The sequence below is a fragment of the Ambystoma mexicanum genome, chromosome 3q, assembly GCF_040938575.1.
Source record: "Ambystoma mexicanum isolate Mex_15411 chromosome 3q, UKY_AmexF1_1, whole genome shotgun sequence".
In the NCBI taxonomy this organism is placed as follows: domain Eukaryota; kingdom Metazoa; phylum Chordata; class Amphibia; order Caudata; family Ambystomatidae; genus Ambystoma; species Ambystoma mexicanum.
Window position 1 is genome coordinate 789,638,962 of NC_090926.1, and position 25,556 is coordinate 789,664,517.

General features: G+C 45.9%; 1 protein-coding gene across 1 annotated transcript in view; it reads left to right on the plus strand.

Moving 5' to 3' along the window:
- The window catches only part of FDXR (ferredoxin reductase), a 152,099-nt gene that overhangs the window by 73,008 nt on the left and 53,535 nt on the right, over positions 1-25,556 (plus strand). The window contains exons 5-7 of the mRNA XM_069654854.1: positions 11,906-12,019; positions 12,771-12,872; positions 18,984-19,091. Of these exons, the coding sequence (XP_069510955.1) occupies positions 11,906-12,019; positions 12,771-12,872; positions 18,984-19,091 (324 nt within the window). The remainder of the gene's footprint in view (positions 1-11,905; positions 12,020-12,770; positions 12,873-18,983; positions 19,092-25,556) is intronic.

Genomic DNA, 25,556 nt, shown 5'->3' on the forward strand with positions numbered 1-25,556 from the left:
CAGAGCAGCCAGGCTTATTTTCAGAGGGATAGAGGGCTGTAGAATCAGTACAAATTAAATTGTAATACAAATGGTCAAAAGAAACACTGAAACACTATGCATGTAAAAAAAAAATGATTTATTTAAATACAGGTAGGGCCAGATAAATCTAGGGGTAAATAAGTACTATCACAGATTATATGTAATCGCAATTATAAAAAAACAACACTATACTTGAAGGTACACAGACCAAAGTATAAGCCTTTTTTGGAACACCTAACAGTAGTTCTAGGGAAGCCAAAACCTTTTCATACCCATTTGGTATAGGTTACACCTATTCTTGGGGAGTAAAAACCAATTGTTACTTTCACAATTACGTTCAGTAATGCAAGGGCAGTAGACCCTACCAGTTGTACAGTGACTCTCAGTACAAATCACATAATCAGTCAACTGGACAATATACTTTTTGTGAATAGTGGAACACTTATTCCAGGTACAGTAAAAACCTATAACTACTTTTGTGAAAACACACAATTTTACTAGGTGAGTACAACCTAAGGATGTAATATTCAATTACAGGTGCTTTTGAGATCAGTGAAACACAGATTGAGATAAGCAGTAACTCTGGTAACTTATTTGTGGATGGCACACAGCAAACCAAGTAAAACCCATATATATTTTTAATCTCATAAGGGTCCCAGGTTAGATCTTTCACAACTATACAGGAGCCTGATGTAGGACTTATAAGGGACAGTTGGAACCACTGACTCTGGGTTAGATAGCACAGGAAAAGTAGGCAATGACCTAATACAGGCTTATTCTGGACATGCTAACAGCAAGTCAGGGGAAGCAAGACTACGTTGGGGGACACTCATACAGTTATCCTAACAGGACTAATCTGGTGATACCATCAGTTGTAGGACACTCATACAATTACCATGCAGGGATATTCTGGTGAAACCAACAGATTACTTTTGGGAAGAGGCACAACCTAATCACAGGTTAGTAATATAACTTCACATCTACTTTCTATTAGAATGGCAAAACAGTTTCTAAGGAAGGAAAGATGTAACCATACTTTTAAGAGTAACCATACTTTTAAGAATAGTGCATCACACATCCAAGTTAAGTAAGAGTGAACAGTTACAAAAGTTCTTAGTTACAGTTACCAACCAACTCTTTTACAAGTAAGTAACTTTTAAACACTTATTTTCTTTTCTAGGTAAATGGCCCAATCCCTTAAAAGCCTTTCCCTTATTCTTGGAGCATGAGTGTTCTCAGTGGCAGAAGGGGGGGTCTCTAGGATCTAGTGTCCAACAGGCAGTGTCGGGATAGGTTTGTGAGTAGCAAAAGTCAGAGTTCCTTAGGAAGACTGGGCAAACAGGTGAGTACTTTACTTCTGAGTTAGATGAGGGTCCAGGGACTTCACAGAAGACACCCTAGCAGGATTCTAGCAGTGGGACTGGGTGTACTGGATGAGAGGCCTCCCCATCACAGAAAACACCCCATAGCTACACAGAAATCCTAAGAGACATAAGGTAAGTACATACCCAAGCAAACATGGTACCTCAGCATTGAAGATGATGTTGCAGCAGGAGGACTTAAGGGTAAGCAGCCAAATTCCCGGTCAGTGGACTCTTTGTAGTGATGACTGAAAACAAGACCTCAGAAGGAACTTTGCAGCAGGGATCAATGAATAATGCTCTAGGCAAGGTTTTCCTCGTGGCTGAATGTGGTTCTGCGGATTTGGCAACCTTTCAAGGAGCACAGAAGAAGACAGAAAATTGCGGTTGAATTCTCGTTGTTCCAAAGGTCCAGCACTCTGTTGAGGGGACTTTTCAGATACGATTCGTGTCCCTGGAGATCCACTAGGATGTCCACGAAGTTTCATCGAGATTCAGAAGACCGTGCACTGCACAGTGGCTCGAGGTCCCAGGGTATTGGGGTATTGCAGCAACACAAGGTTGCAGCAACGCGTGGGATGGCTCAAAATGCAGGCTTGAGTCTATTGGGTCTCAACAGGCTCTGTGTCAGGGTCATCTTTTTCAGAGTCCTCAGGTCGATTGGAAGGAAGGGCTACAGCAGTCTCCAGTTACACAGCAGGGTCTCCGGTCGCTGGAAATAGTTTTGTCCGCTTTTCCTTCATCATCCTCTTCAGTTTTGGTGCAAGTGGTCGACTTGTCTTCAGCTTCCAGGTTCACAGTAATTAACAGGAACTACAGCACAACTTCTGCATTCTCTCCCTGCATTTTACAAGAGGGGGCAGGCTGGTTGTCCAATCAGGACAGACAGGCCCCCACTGGGATGTGTCCCCATTCAGGCAAGGAGTAAGACAAAGGGCTGTGGAGTTGTGGTCTCCTCCCTTGCTTCCTGCCCTCACAGACAGACTGGAGCCTGGGCAGGGAGTCCAGGGGACTCCCACCGAAGATAAAAATCACACAAAGTTATTTCCTGCCCTGGATGTCAGGGTAAGGAACAAGAAAGGACAAGAAATACTAAAATGGCAAAAAAAGAAGACGGGGGGGGGGGGCATTTTGGTAAAATGAGCACCCTTAGGTGCAGCTGTGAACACAGCCGGCAGTAAATGTGCACCATATTAATACAAGGTATCACTGCCATTGAAGGTAAGCTTGTCCCTGTAACAGAATTGTTAGTTTTAGTGTGAAAGGGGATACATTGTATCTCCCCAGCACTCCACATAAGGTGGGGTCTGCTGGTTTCACAAAATAAAATGTAAAAGGGATCCCTTCTACCCTTGGGAACTGTAGTTCACTCAAGGTTAGCAAAAGAAAGTTAAAAGGGGAGCCCCTAGGGCAACCCAGCAACAACAGGCACTTATTGCCAATAAGTTGTTAAAGAGGATAAATTTAAGACACTATGGAGAGTCAAAAAAATGACACCCATAAAAAGAGTAAAAGATTCTGTGAGTGTGGAAAAAGGTTCCCACTCACAGTGGTATTAAGAAAAAATATTCCACAAGTAAAGCAAAATGTTCAGGGGTTGACCCAGGTCAGGAAGATTTACCATTTCTATGAAAACCTTACCTTACAGTTGGCAGCAACGCTACCTGAGGGCAGGAGTCCCCAAGGGCTTGTTACTCTTCCGACCCCACCATGTCAGGGGAAGAGAGCATCATATATGTACTTCCTCTGGTTGTTGGATGTTCCCTATTGCCGGTACTGGGGCAGAGCTTTGTCATCAGGAAGCGTTTTGGAATGATACAAGTTCAGGCAGGGTCTCCACGCAGGTTCTGTGTCCAAGTGATGTTGCCCCTCTTTGACGTTTTGACAACACCGTTTTCCCGAATGCAAACCAGTCCTATTTTCTCATCTTTGCCTTTTACTGCAACAACCTTCCCCCTTGTCTACCCTTTGCCTACTGTCAGCGTGATGTGCAGGCCACAAGTCAAATCCTTCTGTGATGCTTTACTGTGGCCCGCCTGCCTGTCCTGCCAACAGAAGATGCTATACCGCAGCCCTGATGCAAATTATTCTCTCCCACCCTTTATTACCCCACAAGGACTCTTTCCATGTACCCCCTCATTACCTGCCTGGTTCTTGCATGTCCCTCCAATCATGGCCCCAGCTGCTCCAGCCTGCTATCCTGATCCCTTTGCATCCACCTTTGCTTTGGCAGCACCTTGACTGCTCTACCCTCAAGCCGTCTCTACCACTGTTTCTTCTCATTGACCTCGTCCCTGTTCCCCCTGATCTACCTGTAATGGCCCCATTATTTTACCTACACCATTCTTGTTACCTTGTTACTTGTTTAGTTTAACCAGGGTTACCGCCTCAAAGCCCATTCTTTGTTCCTCACCCCACACTCTCAGTATGCACCTGCCTGTACCCATCCGGGCCCAACATGGTGCGCCTTACCTCCTCTTTTGGCTCCAAGGCAGTGCAGGACCTGGTCATCCATGTATTTTGGTGGGATCACCACCTGTGATGTTGATGCTAATGAGGTGTTGAATTGAATAGCCATCTTGGGTCAGGTTGTGCAGGCGGAAGGAAGAAGGCTATGGGAAACAGATCTTTGTAATTATCTCTATGGCATGATTTGTGAAGTTTGTCATGTCTGCAGCTTGTCAGATTGTGGGTATGGAGGTGTTGAGTATAACTGCATAATGTCATCTGTATTGTTTCCAGGCATTTGGTGCGTAAAATGTTACTGCGTGTTGACAGTGTGGTGATAGCAGTAAGTGGCATGTGGTAGATGGTGTGGCACTGAATACCCATGTTGTGATCCTGCCTTGTGTTGCTTGTATTTGTGGCAGGAGGTATCGGCCATAGTCCTTCCTTACATTAATGGGTGCAAGCACACAAGCAACCCTTGGCTTTTTTGGTCCTTTGTTGAGACTTCTACGCTGGATACCTGAGAAGCTTTGCAAAGAGCAAGTGAGAAGTGGTCCTCTCTGTACTATTCCATTCCCAAAAGAACAAGCAAAGAACTTGGAACTAATTATTGACAGCAACTTCTCCTTGACGTCACGATCTATCCAAATTGTGTTTCTTCCATCTAAGAATGTGAAGCCTTTTCTTCATGTTTCATAGCTGTAATCACTTCAGGAATAATATGTTCATTACATGATTATGCAAATAATCTCTTGTTGAGATATTCCATTAAATATCCAGCAACCTGATTGTCCACTGGCACTGGACCCGAGGCTCACATTTCCCCTGTTATTTGGCAACTTCTTTGGCTGCCAGTTGAACATCTCATTGAATTTTGCACTGTCCTTGAGTGGTTCCATAAAATGTTTCCTCTATTTCATGTTCACAAATGTCGCAATATGTGAACTCTGTAGGGCTAAGATCTAATAAATGGCTTTATCTGCTCAGAACCTACTCGTCCTCCATAACCCACCACTTACTTTCTGATTACATTTGATTCCTTGCCTGTTCCTGTTGCTATCAGCTCTGTAATAAAAGTACAATTTGACATTTATTTACCTTTTGTACAACTAACATTCTTATACTTTAGCTAGTTTTGTCTTGATTGAACTTACTCTATGCTCCTCCAGGGTCTTCCTTCTTATTATTTATCCACTCTTCAGCTTGTCTAAAATTCTGCTATTCTTCTCTAATTTCTCCATCCCATCGCTCACATGTCCCTCTTTTTGTTGCTCTCCTTTCCTGCCCGCCTCCACTTTGCTGGTTATTTCTTATGCTTTCCTTTTTGCTTTAAGGTGTCTTCATCGACGTACCCCACCTTTTTCTCCTCCCATGACCCCATCTGTTCTCCCGGTGCACTCTTTATTCCTCATCCCTCTTTCTTCTGGCTGTTCCCTGTCCTCCCAGAGCGCGATCCCATTTCTGTAAATGTTCTCATTGTGCACCCATATTATGGAAGACCCAGCTGTAGTAGTACCTTCTGCACCCATGCTCGTTTTTTTCCCCTTCTCTTTGTAAGCCTATGTTTTATCTTCCTCTCATAATTAATGTCCTGCTTCATGTTGATTGCTCCCTGTTTAGCATTAATTGGTTGATGCTTGGTTAATTCATTTGTACAGCTCTTTGTTGAACGTGCTTTCTAAATCCAAATACATACATTGAATGCATTGTATATTCTTTTACCTGGTTTCAGCTAAGCTTTGAGCCTTGTTCCTAATAACATTTCAGTCGCTAGTTGGCCTCCTTATCTTCCCCCGACACCAGAAGACATGGGTGTTTTTGCATTAATACTGGCGTTTCTCCTAGCCCTGGTAATCTGATCCTCAAAGGGCCTTGCCAGGAAGATGTGTTGGGCGTAGTTGGTGCCATACAAACAGTAACATAGCAATCAAGAAACCGAGTCTGGATAATTTCTCCCTAGAAGCACCGATCATTGTTTGCTCTGTTAGGAGGATCCTCCTGGTCATAGGGTTAGGCGCCTGCATTGCATTGCGAAATCAAGACAGACAGGCTATCCCTTAGCCTCCTTGGCTCATCTATTAGTATCAGTAGTTGAGCTCTCAAGGTTGGCTCCCCTAGGGGGCACTGGGTAGACCTGAATAGGCGGGCACCAGAGTAATATGTTCAACATCTTTTATCTCATCATAAAAGGTAGGCAATGGTATATTTGTAGTAACTGGTACACTGTGTTTAGAAAATCTCCAGTCTCTGAGGGCAAAATACATTAGACTTTATTCTGTCAGGGAGAAGTTCAAGGCTAACCAGGGTCTTAAGCTGTTTATAGTAGAGTGGCACAGGGGCAGCGGGGTTTGTATCTACTCCTCTGAGGATTAGTCTCCTATAGGAAATAGTGAGCATGGCAGACAGGCTTAGTGGTATACTAGTCCTGATGCTGAGTGGTTCCCCAGTGGTAAGGATAGTGCTAATGTTACTGACATAATCCTGCATTAAGTATTGCTTCAGTGCTTATCTGAAGACTAGCCGAGTGGACTGTTCTTCGCAGTAGTTCCTGGCCATGTCAAGGGTCTCCGGTGTTCTTCTCTCCAGTGGTGGTGGGAGAGTAACTGTCAGAGGATCTTCAAGTAAGCAGGAATTCTGTCGAGCCACTGATGGTAAGAGTTTATGTTGATGGGGAAACTGCTCAAGCCTGAGATGTGGGCAAGATGTCTGCGTTGGGGGCGGAGCTGATGATGGGGTTCCGGGGGGGGGGGTGTTCCAGCAAGGTCTAGCAACAGCAGCTTAGGTAGGAAATGCACTCCTGATAGTGCCCAAGTTCACTGGAGATTTTTATCTGTAGACCACTCCATGTGGTAAAATGCCACAGTACTCCAATGCTGATGGCGTGCTCAGTTTCTGATGCTCCCACTTCTTGTCAGTTATGGGTAACACCTGATTGCACATACCGGCTTTATGTAGGCCTTGCAGCCTACCAAATCCAACAATTTCAAATGCTACAAAATCCTGCTACCAAACTTACAAAACTGTTAGCTCGTTACATTATTCATTGCACTGGTTCCCCGGGCATGGCCACATCCTGTTTGAAATATATTCTTACTTTTAAATGAGTGCATGGTCTGGCTGTACCTTAAAATTCTGTCGCAAACAGACCACTTCACTCTTATAGTCGCCACTTATTGACCTTGCCTCCCTCCAGGCATAATAGAGGAGATAAAAGATGTTCTGTTCAGGCCCCATGGAAATGTAAACACTTCCATTAGAAATATAAGCATTTCCATCCTGATGGCCATAAATGTTTACTGTGCTCATAATTGTTTATTCTTCTTGACTTAGTGCTTGTTTCTTACAGCTCCTAGAAGCAAATTAGTTTGTGTGGTTGCGCTACAGATAACACTCCTCAGAATCAAAGGAACAGGCGGCAAGACTCACTGGGTTCAGTTATCTCGGGGGCTAGTGAATTGACTGGGCCTGTCCGCTCAAGACAAGTTAACTTCAGGCAAGGTCTTTCTCTGGTAGTGGGAGGTTTGGTACAGCCCGTCCTGGGACAGTACTTGTCCTGCAGGTGGCTCTTGCATGCTTTCAGTTTCAGTCGGTTGCCTCATGCCCAGTGTTCAGCTTGGCATCTGTTTCCATGTGTTGGGTCTCATTTCGAAGTTCTACAAGGGGATGTAGCAGGCAGACCCATTTATGGCAAATTGTGGCTGGTTAAGCAACCATAGCCCCAGTCACAGAGATGCATCAATTACAACATTCGGGTACCCACTCAAATCAGTGTGGTCCACCAGAATCCTCTTTCTCAGTATTCTCCCGTGGCTTTCTCTCAGGTGTGGATCCAGGGTTACATTGAGGACACTTGGTAGGTTTAGGCTCCACCCATCACCAACGTGCTCAGGTTCTTCTTTTCACAACGTGTGCCAGTTAGCCCTCTGTGAGCTCTGTGAGCTTTTTCAACTTCTTCTAGCATTTTTTCTACAACTCTCTAAATCTGTGGACACCTCTCCGCACCCCTATAATCACAGGAAGATTCCACATCTGCGGGCTTCTATCATTGAAATTCTGCCTCCACTTCAGTTTTTACACTTCTTTGAGGTGTCTCAAGAAGATAGCACTGGGGATTGTCCTATAAAAAGAAATCCATTCTCTAGAAGTGTGACAACAATTGGAAAAAAAAACATCTTCAATGCTGGCGAAAACTAACATTAAGGAAGGTAAGGTAGCTTCAGACTAAACATTAGACTTGGCCATGGACTGGCAGATTTTGGTTTCAGGCAGAGAAAGCAGCCCCAAGGCTCTACGCCTGGATGAAGGCAACCAACTTTCAACTAGTTGTTCTATTCCAAATTCTTGACATGCCCTTTAATGGGAAGGATCTCTTTGCGAAAACGATTCTCATCTGAAGGGCATTAATACTACTATAGACATCACTAAAGCCATTAGCTTGTTGAGAGACTGACTCGGAAGACCTTTTGAGGATCCTCCAAAGCATACAGTGGATTATCCAGATACCATCATTAGATGACCATAGAGGCCTCTTCCTGATGTTACAACTAGTCCATACCCACATACATTTTATCCTGCAGCCTCACAAGCATGAGAAATGTACGATCTGAAAGGCTTTCACATATCGAACCCTCTTGGAAAAGCATAGTAAGCTGCTACACTTTTTGTAGGAAATAAAGGTTTGCCCTCTAGTGAGGATTTTGTGGAAATGGATCCAGCCATTTTTCATGTCGGAATGCCACAGAAGCTAGCGCCTCCGAAAAGGAGAGCTTTCACGGTAGAGATGGCCCATTGCTCCACCAAGGCTATTGTCCCCAGAGAAGGAGACCTAGTTGTACCCATCCTGGCAGCTTCTGGGAAGGAAAATGTAAGCCTAAGCACCACAAATGTGTTATGAACTGACACACTCCCTGTCTCACTGTGCCATCAGTGGAGCACCCGCCACTGCCATGTTGTCCATACATGGTACATTAGTGGAGATACTGCCGTCCATAGCTAGATCATCCATGAAGTCCTCATTGACAGACAAACACCTGTTCAGGGGCTTGATCTCGGAGACTGACATATCCCTCTTGTAGGACAGGTGTTCATTGGCGAGCAGACTGACGTTGATGGCCCAACAACTGGCCAAAGCACAGCAGTTGTTAAATGAGCCCTTGTTAACTGCTCTTTTAGCAGTAAAGTTTCATCCTCCGTCAGCACCACCACTGTCAACTGTCTTTTCAACCGAGCTTCTGTCAACAACTTTGAACCTAGTTAGTTAACTTGTATTAAAGAACAATCTGATTTACCAGATCTCCTACCAGGGTATTTGAAACCCTCCCAGCATGAGGAGGAAGACACTGAGCCCATTCTCTGTCTTAGAAGGAACACTCTCTAGAGTATCCAAGTCTTCCAATGACCGATGGAGACTGTGTTGACTCCCTTAAACTTGCCCTCCTGCAGTCTTTAGAAAACATCTTTGTAACATTCCAAAGGCGATGACACTTGAAAAAGCCAATTCCTTTGAAGATACTGCAACCAATCTAGTTCCTCTTCTTAGAACTCGTTTTCAGAAGAGGAAGAACAGATAATGGAAGACGTGTGAAAGGAAGGTCCCAGAGAACTCTCCTATAGAAGATGGATGGGATTATTATATTATCTCCAAACCAGACAGCGTGTCTCCGCCTGATGACATGTTCTCCTTTCACACAATGATCTTCACATCATCAATGATCTTGGATCTCCAGGTCATGAAAGAAGAGGAAAAGAAATCTGTTATTGACGAAAATAGAGGCAAACGTTGTTGCACAATCACGACCATTCTTTTTTTGGATACCGTATGAAAGTCAAGGGAGGGGATATTTAAGGCTCCTTTATCATTGCCACCCATCTCAGCCTGGCCGGAAAAGAAAAAGACGCCTAACACTGCACCACTCTACTCTGGTACAACACGGAACTGAACTTGGTTGTCACCATGGCAGCAAGATGTCAGTCAATGAATCCCATCTGATCAGTAAAGTAGAGAGCAGAGTCCATTGGCTGGAAGGTTTTAGCATCAGCATCAATTACCAGTAGGACAGCTTACACCCTGGCAATTACAGCCCGGTATGAAAGGGAGTTGTAACACAAAATTAACAGATTAGTGGACCATCTCCAAGGAGATCAGCAGGAAGAGGTGAAGACTAAAATTAAGGAGGGTAAAGTAGCTTCAGACCAAATATTAGATTTGGCCATGGACGTGGTATATTGTGGTTTCAGGCAGAAAATGCAGTGCTAAGGCTCCACGCCTGGATGAAGTCTACAAACGTTTAACCAGTGGTCCAGTCCCCAATTCTTGACATGCCCATTGATGGGAAGGATCTCTTTGCGAAAAAGATTGATTACCATCTGCAGGGCATTAGCACTACTATGAACATCACTAAAGCCATTGGCTTGTTGAGAGACTGAGGCAGAAGACCTTTTGAGGATCCTTCAAAAGATGCAGTGGATTATCCAGATGCTATCATCAGATGACCATGCAGGCCTCTTCCGGATGGTACAATTAGTCCATGCACACATACACCTCTCAAAAAGGGGGAGACTGTTGAGTCAATTCTGTTTGCAAGAGATGAAGCAAGCCAGACTTGTTTCAAGTCCACCTGCTCACAAGTCATGCCAATGGGCGGTCCAATCTTAAGGGCAAGTAGAGGCTTGGCATCAACGCCCGCTTGCTTTAATTATATAAATATCAGAAACCTCACTTGCCCCAGACAACCAAGACCCGTCCAACATCAGGTAGAGCAGTTCCAATGGTAGGTCCTGGCTTCAATCCCAAAAGGGGGCATAGAAAGGATGCCAAAGGGGCATAGGGTTTTCCTATTGTTGCTTCTTGGCTCTCAAGAAAAGGGGGGGTGGTACTCCATTCTGGAACTGTTGTCGGCTGCACAAATTCATAAGCAAAATGACCCTCAAAATGACCAAGTTGCAACAAACCTTTTAGTGTGTGAAAATGTGGATTTCCTGGCCATGATCGATATAAAGGATGAATTCTTCCATGAGTTGTTGTCAACCGACTATTCCACCAGCTAGCAGTTCTGTCCTTTTATTATCGGCCGGGTTCATGCTTCTGTCAGGTGCTGTACAGTAAGTAACACTGAATGAAATGGACTACCTCGCATTGCACATCTCCGCAATGGGGGTGAAGCCAATAATATGCAGGACCACAGACTCCAGCAGAATAGTCATGCTTTCTGCTGCACAGCGAGGGCCTGTGCGTGGTGCACTATGGTTCGCATAGCAGCCTTCCAGATCTGCCGTGCAGAGGTTTCCATCCTTGCGTGTCGAGGAATTATTGATGGGGACCTAACCCGACTGACTCGATCCACAGTGGGTTGTGTCTAGAGATGGGGCAGTGGGAAAGACTACATTTAAATAGATTTCAGAAACTAAGAAGGCTGCCAATGTCTCAGTTAATGCTAATTAAAGATGTTCTGAAAGGGCTGTTTGTAGTATTGTTATATTCAAGGCATAATGAACACGTGTTTTTCTTTTCTTTGTTGTGCATTTCATTATTAAATAACTTTAAGCACATTAAAACAACACCATGTAAATGAACCAATGTGGTCCATTTTCTTCTTTGTTACTGTCATGCAGTAATGGGTGATGTGTTCTTGAGTTATGCTGTGTGCAAAGGCCTCAATGATGAAATCTATAATTGTGTTACATGATGGCTGCAATTGTTCTTGGTTTGCACAACACTAAAGGCTAACTGTTATCGGGTTGTTTGGGTGAGATGTGGTGGTGTGGTCTTTTATTAGGTTTGATTGTGGCATTGCAGTGTTCTTGCTAACGCGGCTGTATGCGCTTGTAAGTTGTTGTGCAGCATTCTGTTAATAGTGGTGCGCGCTCTCCTCTCAGTAACGCGTGCTTGCTGCTAGGAACTGCTGTTGGCTCTTGTCGACGAGTAGTTGCTGCAGTTTTGTATAGGCGCCTCATCCTTGCCAAATGGTTCTTGTATTGTAATGCAGCTGTCTCCTTTATGGGGGTTATTAAATTTGCATCCATTTTTAATCCGATCAGTAACATGTGTCGTCGTTGGTGTGCTTCCTTCCCTGCAGAGCTACGGCGCTGAGGATAACCGAGTGCTTGGAATCCCTGGAGAAAGTCTTCCTGGGGTTTATTCTGCTCGATCTTTTGTTGGGTGGTACAACGGCCTGCCGGAGGACCAAGCAGTGAGCCTCTTCATTTGTTCCTTGTGTGTGTTTGTGTAGTAACGGACTGCACAGGTTATTAAGCGATTAGATTCTAACTTTTGCAGCCGGAGAAAGATCTCGCTTCATACTTCAAATAGGAATCCATGGGTTATATGCGTGTACTTAACTGTTATAGTGATTTAGAGCAAGGTCTTCCAGAGTCGCTTCAACTTTATCACACGTTTGGCATAGAGATCTTGCGTCTGGGGTTATCCTGAAGCCCTAATTTGGCAATATCATGGGTTCAGTGTTAATTCTGTCGTTGTTTAGTTACCCTTCTAAAATGTAAGGTTACATGTGAACATTTCAGATACGGTTTTTGTTGTGAGAACAATATTGCTAGCAGATGGAGGGTTTATTTGTCTGTGTTGATTTCTCTGATTAGGGTCTCCCAGGGTCAGGGTCTAACGGTGGTCGCCACGTTCTTGACCAGAATTTTGGGCCAGAGCCGGGTGAGATGAGCTTTTGGTCTTTATCCAATTGATGAAGGTTTGTGGCAGTTACCATCATGTGCTGGGGATCCAGTGGGTGAAGGACGACCAATGGAAGACCATCGAAGGCCAGATTGAGTCTAGCGCCAGCGAGTCGGAAGACTCTGTCGGGCTCTTCACAGCGGGGAGTGCAGAGGGAAAGCCGACACGATTGGAAGTCAGCAATAGGCGAGAGGGAACCATGCCCTATCTTGACTGCTCTGCGGTTTCTGATTCTCCTTTTTGTTCTGCTTTGGCAGCTGGACCCTGACCTGAGCTGTGAGACGGCGGTGATCCTGGGACAAGGGAACGTGGCATTGGATGTCGCTCGCATCCTCCTCTCTCCACTCGAGGTGCTCAAGGTGAGCCTGGTGTGTGTTGAGCCCTATAATGTGCTGCTTTCCGGTGACACCAAAGTCCTTGCCCATCTGTCCCCTCTGCACAGAGTTGTGAAGATGACTTAGGATCCGCTTGCCTCCCTTTGCTGGCGCCCCTTCTTTCACCACAACACTCATCACCTGTTTATAGTACATTCACCCCAAATCCACTTATGTCTGGTGTCACAGAAAACCTCCATTCTCTGTGCTTCCAAGAGGCCATCTGTCACCACAACACTCATCACCACTCTATAGCACATTCACCCCAAAACCACTTATGCTTGGTGTCACAGAAAACCTCCATTCTCTGTGCTTCCAAGAGGCCATCTGTCACCAGAACACTCATCACCACTGCACATTCACCCCAAAACCACCTATGCTTGATGTCTCACAAAACCTCAATTCTCTGTGCTTCCAAGAGGTCACCTGAGTCCCCAAGCTGTCCTTTTGGACACACGACTTTCAGTTTTACGCAAATCATTGGGTTAAGTAGCTCACCAAGATGGCCAGTCTGTGGTCTTGTCAGAGTATAGGATTAGTATTCATCACTGACAGTAAGACGGAGCTTGTAATAATGTAATGACGGTTTTACGCAGGTAGAACATTTTTATACTTTTAACAGTGGGTTCCCAGAAGTTAAAAACCTGATGTTAGAAGAGGCATCTGGATGTGAGGGCCCGCCCGTTATTCAGTCACAAAATCACTACCTTTACGTCACATTAATGGTCTGTATGCATAGGTACACTAGACTGTGCAGAGCATTTACAATGTTGGCCATTAGGTGGCGCTGCCTATAATTTGATAAAGTTGACATGGACAGTAAAGAGATGTGAGAAGTGACACAGTGTGTACATGTATTTTGGAGTTTTGCTAAAGGTTATGCTAATCCCAATGGCCATTCCCACCCACTGCCTGCCCTCCCTGCCCAAACCACACACCTCTGGAATCTCTTTGGCCTAGCTGTGTGCTAATGTTACTTCTAAGGGCTCATGGTGTGACTGCAGATGTAAACCAGTACCTGGTGGAACACATATCTTAACCAAGTGTGCATTCATCCACTTGATTTATAAGCAATATGTGTTTTCTTGCATCTGTTCCGTGCACAGCCAACAGTAGGCATTAGATATGCGTTTGCCAGACACTGCCATAATATGCGCAGGTGCTAAAACCATGGGCCAGCTGTTCCACGCCTAAACAAAAGTCCGTACGGTTTACTTGGCCAGTGATTGAGTGCCTGGGACCCCAGGAGAGCAATGTCCCTGCGTTTCACTGCCAATCCAAATCACTGCACTTCTTCCCATTTAAGAAATGACCAGTCATTCAGCTGCTTAATTTTTCACTTTTTATTTAAACAATTTTTGGCAAACAGAAAGCGGTGCAAACCAAATATACATTTTAGTATTTTAGCAAGTATATAAGCATCAGTCTGTTCATATATCCTATGTAGAAGTGCTTGACCGTCCTTTCCTAAACTTGAGAAAGGTCAGGCTCTTTTGGCTCCCACCCAATCACCATTCTGGTGATTCTTCTGGGAGCACCTGGAACGGCCCTCTGCATTGGTGCTCTTGGAAAAGGAAATCCAGAATGGGATGGACGGTGGGGGCTGAAGGGTGGCCATAGATATCATTCCCTAGTGTCTGGCACACACCACTGGCAACACCTGCCTCTGTTCACGTCAGTTCTGGCTCCTGTTTTTGAATGCTTCCCCGAGTTCTCTCTCACGAGTCATTGCGGCAGTGTGTGACAGTTGTTTAGGCAGCCACGATAATAGCGGCGATGTCAATTTTTCTTTTTGTACTGTTGTTTGTGTTTTTTCTTTTCCTTTGTTTCGCTGTCATGGTTTTAGCTATTGTTTTCATTGCACTGTCTCATAACTCTACATGACAAATGACCAAAGGCCAGGGCAGTCTCTGATGTCACAACTTCCCACTATAGAGGCGACATCTTCTGTGCTGAGTGGGCAATGCTACCTAGACAATGTGGATGCAGGTTGCCTGTGGCCTTGGAGCCGACTGTCCCAACAGAGCCCACCTCCATGGACCATCTGGGAGAGGAAGATCAGAAGGCTAAAGTGGCACATCGGGCACACGTGTTAATTATCAATCTTCAAAGGAAGATTATTATTGTTTTTTTTTTTTTAATCAATATTGATAGCGCTCCTACTACCAATACATTGGGGCCTCATTACACGCTGGGCGGTGCAGGTTAAATGCTTCAGTATTACCCAGTATTACCCAGTGGGATTAGAAATGGAGGAGGGTCTCTTGTTAGGGTGTGTGGCCTAAGTATGGATGTACTTAGGCCACGCCCCTAATGAGAGCCCCTCACCTTGCCTAAAGTGGTTGCAGCGGGAGGCAAGGGGAGCTGGGGCGCACTGGCCTTATTAACTTTGATGCGCCCAGCCCCTCCTTTTTAAACAAAAGAAGGGTCTGGCCGCAAGACAAGTGTGACACCAGTGTGCCTCAGCTCTCACGAAACAGGCAACCCTTTAATTCATGGAGCTGCATGGTAGGCAACACTTTAACCACAGGCTCCTTGAATGAAAGGTCTGCCTGCTGCTGATGTTTCTGTACTCTGAAACAGGATGAGAGATGGACTGCCCAGCTCTCCTTTTGTTTCCGAGTAAATAGTCATCAACCAGCATGAAGCAAATGGGCAATACTCAGGCAGCCCGTGTAGCGGCTGCACAGTTACAAGAGCTGACTGCAGGTGTCAGCACTTTGGATTAGAAAAAAAGAAAAGGCATCACCTTTTCTTTTTTCTTAACTGAAGTACTGACACCTGCAAGCAGCAGGTGTAACAGTGCAGTGCGGGCTGCCTGATGTCTATGTACTCAAACAGGAGGATCCATTTTAAGGCATCTTGCTTAGTTTATAAATGCCTTGCTGGTGACGCCCAGGTAATCTCAGTTCGTGAATCAGGCGACTGCCAAGGGAATCCTTGGGAGGAGTCCTTGACGAGAACTCCACTGATCACGTCAGGCAAGGGAGAAGTAGGGTTAGGACTTTTCACCCATTGAACCCTATGGAGGTCGTGGTGGGAGGATAAAACAGGTTTGTTAACTCACGTCCTGTACTCCGATTGTGTCAGGGACCACCTCTGGGGCTTCTGAAATAGCTGGACCGCCTTACTTTGTGCTTTGGGTTCATCAGAGGCACAGGAGTCGCAGGTGCAGAGGTTCCATTTTGGCTTTGGGGCTTGGGTCCAGTTAGTCGGCTGTTCCGCCCTCTGGTAAGATGTCGCCTGGCACAGGCCAGCTGGATGACCCTGGCACGAAGAAGAAAGGATCACCAAGCTGCCAACTACCTTGAAGGACCCCCAAGACACAATTCAGCTGGAAGACCGCAATGGCCACTGTCATCAAACAGTGGAAGTCTACCTGCATGGTGGAACTAAAGAAGCTGGTACAGCGTTAGGGCCCTCTTCATGAAAGAGAGCTACAACTGCAGTGGGAGGCCACTTGTTCCACAAGTCAAGGGTCTTCAGAGTCCCAGTCTGAACTCAGGACAGCAGCCGATGGAGCAAGGTAGCTAAGGAGGTCAACCCACGGGATGGTTCACAGACACTTCGGAATGCATCCAAGGGCAGGTTCCTCGAGCAGGGGTCGAGACTGCTTGTTCCGACCGGTCCAGGAGCCGAATGCACTGATGAAGACTTCTGGAGGTCAGTAAAGGAGCACGGCTTTACCCGGTACAGTTGAAGAAGACAATGCTGGTTGCCTGCAACAATGAGTTCCTGGTCTTCAGTAGGATGCTTCTCTTTGAAGAGTCTGGTTTCCAACAAAGATATATTGAATGGCTGCAACAGTCCTCCTTTTAGCCCAGGTTCGAGCTGAAGTCACCGCAAGCCCACTAATGATAGGGCTCTGCACCGTTCAAACTAGCAGGGGATGTCCAATCAAGGACAGCCTCCTGCCACCACATCTGCCCAGCAACAGACACTCTTGGCTACGATGATGGCTACGATGTGGACAGGGAGCAGATATTCCCACCCGCACATCGGCCTTCAAGACATGCCGCCGCTTTGCCTGGGAAGGTAGAGGCTGTGCCTTGGTAAGTCCCTGAGAGGGAAGGAAGAAGACCGAAATACAAGCTGGGCAAAGGACAAGGCAAAATCTTGTGGCACAGCAATTTCAGAGTATATGGTATTCTAACATTATGCATTAAAATGCAAGTGAGAATGTAAAGCAACATGGCAGAATACTATTCTCCATCACCTGCCAGTCCTGAACACCTCATGCAAGTAACCAAAGCAAAGAGAAAGGGATTCCAAATACCCCTACCGCACTGTGCTGTGTAAAACAAACAAGGGATTTCATAGTGGAGCACAGTGCACTGATCGCTATTGGGACCGATCAGTGCCCCCGAACAGATGAGCTAAGGAAGGTAAGTAAAGCACAAATTCAGAATTCCGGCCCGGTGCAAGCCCAACATTTTTGGGGGTTCGAGAGGAGGGGGTCCATAGATTGGGGTAAAGCAGAAATAATAACATCTCTCCTAACAGCTGGCATCCGTGAACCCCACAATGTAGATAGGGAGGCATAGTTTGTTGAATGAAAGAAGAGTGTGTGCATCTCATGCTTTCTCCTGTGCGACCCCAAACATACATAAAATTGTATGTGATTGTAGAATGGTTGAGACACTGTCCACAACACTAGCCCTAGCAGATCCCACCTGGAAAGTGAAGTCAAAATGAAAGAGGGGTGTACTATAATGTCAGTGAGCAGAGCAGCAGTAGGCTCTGCTATCCAGAAAACTGCACTCAATAACATTACTTGCTCGTTCAGCACACACACCTGAAAGAAAAAAAGAAAAGAGATAGATATGAAGGTGGGCACCTGTAATTCTGTTACCGCCACTATTTTTGGTGGCACATTACCTCCTTTTTTGCTGCACCGCTGAATTCCGATTTGGGTGGCAAAGTTGAAGGATTGACCTCCAGCAAAGGAGCTGGAGGTAAATTCCCCACGTTTCCTCCAAAAATCGGTGGAATTACTGCTTGCAGTAATTTCACCAAAAACCTCATGGTGTCTTGTGGACTCCACAAATGGGGACTGATACCGCCTACCACCACATGTAATCCTGTGGTAAACCCACTGGACCAAGTGGCAGTAACAGTAACCGTTTATGGCGGTATTTTGGCAGAATTGCTGCTGACATACTGCCAATCGCGTAATGAGGCCCTACATTTTGGAATGTAACTTTAGGTCTTAAACATAGGAACATTGTGGATGCAATGGTAGCTGGTGATCAGGTCTCTGGTAGACCGTCCTTCAGTTTACTGGGAATTGAACCTACTCACCCAAAGGGCACGCATTATTCTTCAGAGGGATTGTCAGAATCTGCCCTGTGGTGATGTGTGCAGACAAAAACAAACGGGGAATTTTACTATGGAGAACAGACTTCTCCTGCACTGATGGCCATAGCGACTGATCAGTGACCCCAAAAGAGATGAGCGTAGCAAGGTAAGTGGAGCGAAAAGGATTCACTTACCTCAAAGTCAGGAAAGGTTCAGAGCAATGGCAACAGGTAGGGATCCCATTGATGTCTATGGAGGAAAAGCAGCAAGAAGAAGAATCTTTCCTAACATGTATGTTTCCTTATCTTCGGGCATTGTAATTACATTACAGGGCACTTAACCGTGTGTGTGTTTATTTTCTTAAATTAAAAGGTGTGTTTGGTTTTCCTCTTGGAACGTAATTTGGTGCAATGCTTCTTTTAAGCTGGTACTTTATGCTGTGGTGCTAGCTGGAATTGTCCCACTATGATGATGGGGCAAAAGACATTTAGTGTTTGGGTGTGAGATTTCCCTGCTTTTGCGATGCCAGATTGAATTTTAGGGAATACATTGCTTCTAAAGCCGATAGTAAGGACCTGAACCTGGCCTGGTTTCAACTCAACCAACAGTCATACTTTTTTACCACTTGAAGTCTCTTGCGACCCTCCTTCCTGGCCCCGCCAATAACCTACCCACCTCACCCACCAGACATTGTACTTTCCCCGCTTACTTGGCAACTCTGTGCCCTCCACCATATTTAGATTATTGTGCACCTGTACACCCTGTCCACTGACATCTAACTCTGATTCCTTCCTATAGATGACAGACATGACGCAGCGTTCATTGGACTTTCTGTCACGAAGCCGTGTGAATCGTGTGTGGATTGTTGGCAGGAGGGGCCCCCTGCAAGTGGCTTTCACCATAAAGGTAAGGTGCCAGCAACCTCCCATTCCTTGAACTGCAAACGTGTTGAGCTTAACATACAGAAGATGAGTCTGTGGCGGTAACTTCTTTTCTAGGTAGTAGCAGGATTAATTGATTTGGGACACATCATTCCTACTCCTCTCCTCTGGAATGATCCTCAACTTGACCCAAATCCCTCATGGCATTGAACTTAATTCCTCTGATGCAACAGAATTGTTGGATTTCTTCGTCTGAAATGTTGTTTGGCTGTTCATTCGGGTCTGATCTGCTTTTGGGGTTCCTTCTTTTTTTACACACATTCTTGACTCGGCATTGAAACGGTGCATTTGTGCCATGGGTGAAGTACGGCAGAACTTTTTGTTTGTGTACACGTTTTAATATGTCTATAATAACAAGGGGTGTGTGTGACCCTCTTTTTTGATTCGGGGGCCTATGTCATGAGGGTATGAAATGTTTTTGACACAGGGACATAAGCTACCCCACCTGTATGGCACTTGCAAGTAGTGTAATGTCGCACAAAAGATTATAACATTTGGTCTTTGTATGAATTAGAGAGCACAAATATTAGTTATACCATTTGGTCTTTGTATGAATTAGAGAGCACCGATATTAGTTTTCACGTATAACAATTTTTTATTTTCTAATAAATCCTTAAAAAGCCTATTAAGGCTACTGTGTGTATGTTCTAGTGCCGTCTTCACGACTGTGCAAGTGGACTTGGTGGTATCCCTTGTAAACGAATCAAAGTAGGGTCTACTGGTCAATTTCCAAGTAGATGAACTGCGTTAGGTTCCTTCGTAGTGGAGCTGCGTCCGGGGTTAAGTTAATCTACTTGGAAATTGACCAGTAGACCCTACTTTGATTAGGATCAAGAAACACAAGGTGCACAGAAGGCACCTTCAGAGAAGAACGCTGCACCTCTTCTCAGTACCTGTGACACCACAATTACTGGCTCAGATGTCCCACCAAAGGGGTTTACAAGGGATACCACCAAGTCCACTTGCACAGTCCTGAAGACAGCACTAGAACAGCTAACCACCCAGTTTGTGCCAGAAGCACCAGAAGTGTCGACTAGATAGATTTGTTGTGTATATTAACCAGATCCTAAGTCACAACGTGTACTAACCCTCACAAAATATCAGTATTACAATTTGTTAGTCATATGAAGACTTAATATGATTGCTTTTGTATGCAACTCCTGTCACGACCCTCGCCCAAAACCCCCTCTGGCAAACCCATTGGCCAGGTGGAGTCAGGACTCGGGCCTCTAGAGCCTGGCATCCTCTTCAAAAGCCCTCATGGGGCCAGTCCTGGCGCCTATGGCGCCAGGCTCATACACCATGAACAACAATGTGCTTGGGAACTACTTTATTGTATTGTCAGCCAACATGGAGGCATCCACATAGCTTGGTTCCCAAGAACCAAGCTATGCGGTCTAGTGTTTTGGGTGTGGCAGGCCTGGAACTACTTTCCCTGGTACTACTTTACCTGGGCTATATAAACCACACCCTGACTGCAGAACATGCTTCGTGTTACTTTACAGCTTGCAACATGACGCTCACCTTGTCCAGCTATTCCCTCGAACCTCGGAGAAGCAGAACCTGCAAGGAGACAAAAGGAACATCATTAGCAGCAGCATCTTACCTGCAGTCTTCATCTTTAAACACTTGCAGCTACTGAGAACAGCTTCCTCGAATCTGCACGCCTCCCGGACAGAACGACCTGAAAGAGGAAGATAGAGGCAACATTAAAGAAAGCTGTAGAGACATTTACAAATTACGAACTGCTCAAAAGGCTTACCTGGCTGATTGCCTCTCGGCTGGCACCACTCCGGACATTCCACTCGCGCTGAAGAACACTGCGACCTACAAGGAAGAAAAACACAGGTTAGCAAAGGCAAGACTTTGCAGCGCTGCGCATAGCGCTTACTTACCGCATCTTAGCGCTCTTAATACGCCATCATTTACCAGTGGGGCTCAACCAAGCCAGTTCGCCGCGCTGAAGCTCTACATGCCTAAGGGAGAAAAAGAGACATTTTAAACAAAGAAAGGCATGCAGGATAGCAACAAAACTAAAGAACAGCAATAAGACCTACCTGAACAATATCAAACGGGCCAGCATCAGTGAAGTGTCTGGACCGCACTCGCCCATGAAAGACAACGCTCCCCTACAAAGAAGGCAGGGCGGAGAACACGCCTAATTCTACCACAAGGTGAGGAGAGGGCGCCAGAGGGACTGAAAGCATACGGGGTGGAGGCAGGATACTTATCCCAGTTGGTCAGTCTTGAACACAGTCCTCCTGTATTTTCAGGCAGAACCTTCCCCGCAGACCACATCAGAGCAAAGCTGAGAAGCATACCAGCGAGTAACCCAGCTGGGTAGCGTCCCTGTGGATACCAGGTGAGCGTAACAACTCTGTATGAACAGGAGGTCGAAAAATGGTGACTAGAAAATAAAAAATTGTTATATGTGAAAACTAATATTGGTGCTCTCTAATTCATACAAACACCAAATGTTATAATCTTTTGTGCGACAGTACACTACCGGCAAGTGCCATACAGGTGGGGTAGCTTATGTCCCTGTGTCAAAAACACGTTTTAATATGTTACACACTTTTTCAATTTGTTTTAGAATGTTAGGGTGCAATCTTAAATGTCTAGTTTGTGATAACTTAAACTGTTTTCACCTTGGTTATTAGTTATGAGCACTCATGGTCTAAAGACCTGTTCTACTTGTAGAATTTTATCTTAAACGCTCCATACATGACGAAAAACTGGAATATGATGGATGACAACACTGTTTTAAGAGCAAAAGAGGCATGGGTTTCCTTCACTGGACTGAACATTAACACTGAAGACTTGGAGGGAACCTCACTACATTTGCCCCCAATCAAACTTGTTCCTAGAAGAAGTCATAGGAGGTAACCATGCCGCTATTAGCGGCATGGCTACCCCCTTACCGGGTACCGGGTTCCTTGAATGAGGAATTACCGGGCCATTCCGACCTTGGAGGTAGTTCCTCATTCAAGGAACCCGAACCCGGTACATCCCATTCGAGTCCCCATAGGGCTCAATGGGAATGGGGAGCATGCTAACAACGGGCTTGTTCATAACGTGCCTGTTAGCATGCTTGTCTGCTCGCGGGACCCGCTAAGGACGCCTGGTAAAGCCAGGCGTCCTTAGCGGGTTCCCGCAAGAAGACCTTGAAATAGGGCGGTAAGGGGTTGACTGTTCCGGCCCCTTTACCGGCGCTGTTAACCCCTTACCGCCTACCTCGTAATGACCCCCATAGTATGTGATAACTTAATTAGGAATACAATCATCAAGGACAGATTCAGAAAAGCTGAGAAAAACCATGCTCAGTGAAGATGGCCCTCCCCATGAATGTGAAAGAGGATCCGCCTTGATGTTACACACGTGAATATATTCTGGGTCCTTGGCTCTGCAAGTCTGCGCTCTCCTGACCATCTAGTCCTTAGAATTGACTAAACCTCTCGGTGTTGCTGTAGATTTTCCATGACAGAGAAAACCAGGTAGATCACTCAAGGCATGATTTGCTGACCAAAGATTTTGGTTTAAACAGAAGGTTCACAGATGGTATGAAATTCAGTGTCATGAGCTTCTCCTTTGGCATCAACATTGGAGAAAAATAACTGTAGATAATTTGGTGTCACACACACTACTAGGAGTATTGTGTCCATCTCCAAGATTCACCAATGGAAATGCAGGGAACCCGTAATGTTCCACTGCTGCAAGAGGAAGTTGTATCCCTCATTAAAAAGGGCAATAGAGAAGTCAGTATGAATATCAGAATAACTCTATCCAGGTAGTCCTTTATCTGGTGAAAGCAGAGAAACGTGACATAATTAGATCTTTACTAAATCTATGATATTTGAATATATATGTGTCCTCAAGCAAAAAGGTTGGAAGGGTTTGTAATGTGAAATCAAATCAATGGTTGATGGTTTACTGTATTTGCAGCACGTGTAGAGAGTATAGGAGTGGAATCTGGGATTAGCTGACCTCATCAGGGGAGACAAGAGCAAAGGATGAGAAAGAAGGTGGGGGGGTGGCTGAAGGAGGGTCAGTGTGCACAGATGGAGATGGGAGAGGAGTGGGAGATGAGGAGAGGGTGACAGGATGTCCAGGGGTTTTGAGATAAAGTGAGAGTCAAGGGCATTGCAAAGAGCCTGAGAGGCAACATGAGTGGTAGAGACTGCAGCAGGGTTGGCTAGGTCCTTGAAAATTTTGAAGAGTTTGGCTGAGTTGTTAGATGCTGCAGAGACACGAGCTTGAATGTGGACTCTCTTCTTGGTGTGGACATAGAATCGGTATTGCCATTGGAGCAGGCAGCAGGCCAGTTTGTCAGAGGATGAACAAGAAGCCCTCCATTTCCTCTCAGCCGCCCTACACTTATGTTTAAGTGTAGCTAGGTCGGAGTCATACCAGGAATTGCAGTTGGCTTTGGATTTCCCAAGGATCCTCATGACAGGGGCAAGAGCATCAAGAGTATCCGAAGAGTAGAGCAGAGACAGGGCTGTGTCAGGATGTGAGTCAGCCAGAGGTGGAGGGGGGATGAGAATGTGGCAGTGAAAGCCTCAACTGACACACTCTTCATGGGTCTGATGTCTGAGAAGGTAGGTGGCAATCTTGGGGTAGGCTTGGCCTGGGGGAAAGAAAGGGAGAGATGAGATGAGAGGAGAGGAAGGAATGAATGCTCCAGGAGAGAGAGGAGTGGTCACGGGGATGGAGAGGGGGAGGTCAGAGGAGATCAAGACATCGAGTGTGTGCCCTGCAGAGTGAGTCGGGCCAGAGGGGAGGATAGACAGGGAAAAGGAGTCACAGAGGTCACAGAAGATTAAAGAGGAGGAGCAAGGAAAGTCTAAATGGATATTGAGGTCACCGGGAAGGAGAAAGAGATTGAGAGGTTGAGTGGTAGAGGCCAGGAGGGAGGAGGAGAGGTCTGTCCACTCAGAGAGAAATGAAGTGATTTGACCAGGAGGCCAGTAGATCGTAGCCACGGTAAGAGAATGGCTAGGAGAGAGAGAGAGAGAGAGAGAGCCTACAGACGAGGCATTCAGAAGAGGAGTAGGTCTGAGTCGAAATGATAGCGGTAGGAATCCACTCAGGAAAGTTCAGGGCTATCCCCCCCACCCCCCCTGGACCGGGAGGATCAGGGTGCGGAGATGATTTGTAGCCATCAGGGAGGAGAGTGTCAAAGCTCATGACAGAGCTGGCCATGAACCATGTCTGAGTAAGACAAAGGACATCAAGGTCTAGTTCTTCAAGGAAGTGCCAGATTTCAGAGCAGTGTTTGACAGCAGAGCGAGAGTTGAGAGTGGCAAAATGAAGAAGGTTGCCAGCCTTAAAAGACCTTCCGGGGAGAGGTACAGATCAGTGGTACGCCCTGTGGAGGGGAAGGAGCCCTAGAAGGGGCAGAAGAGGACAAGGAGGAGGAGGAGGAGGAGGAGGAGAGAGAGGGCAAGGTAGCCAGGGGGGGAAAGGTGGGGACAGCAGAAGATGAGAGGAAATTGATGAGTCGAGGGAAGCGCCTATCAAAGATGAGGCCTGAGGGCCTTGGACCATGACAGTGCCATTAAGGTAGACATTAATCATGACTTTAGAGGAGTTGAAGGAAGCCATATGAACTTCCCAGCGAGTGCCACCATTATTGGGAGAGGAGGAGATGGGACAGAGTACAGAGATCTGGCGAAGGAACGAGAGAGGATGTCGGTGAGGGTCTGTCTGGAGGAAGTGTTGGAGTAGGTGTCGGCGATAGGAAGACCAGGGTTAGAGGCCAGGATATCCTTTTTGAACTTCTTCCTGCCAGACTTAGTGAAAAGGGAAGGATAGTCCATGGCAAAGCAGTTGGAAAAGATAGGAGAAACAGCGCATGGGAGTGGAAGCGAGGAAAGGAGAGAGAAGCAGGGGAGGCTAAGGCAGATAGGTGTGGAACAAAAGAGTGGTGATGTCACTGGGCCGATAAGTTACAGAGAAGCAACAGTTTACAAGTAAAGTACAGAGTAGCAATGGGCAGCACAATTTGACTTTCCAGCAAAAACAGCAGAATGTGACTTTCCAGCAAAAAAACAGCAAAATGTGACTTTCAATTAGGGATTCAGATATTAGCAAAGGGTTTTAAGAAGTACTACGAATCAGAATGACAAAATGAGAGAAAGAAGCAGAAGGAAAAGTGATAGTCCAAGGTGATAGGAGTGAGTCCAGAAGGAGGGAACTAACCCATAGTTCAGGAGGTTACAATGTCAAGGCAGTCTGGATTTCTTAGAGGAGTGAAGTGCTAGCATCATTGTAGTTAAGGTGCTAGGGTGCAGGGAGGATCCCAAAACAAATAGCGTCCTGGAAGCAGACAGCAGGGAGCAGACAGGGGCCTTAGTAGTGGGCCTTTGGTAAGGGGGCCGGCTAAAGCCTGGTAGTCCCCTAATGGGTGATAAAAAGGCCCTTGCAGCCA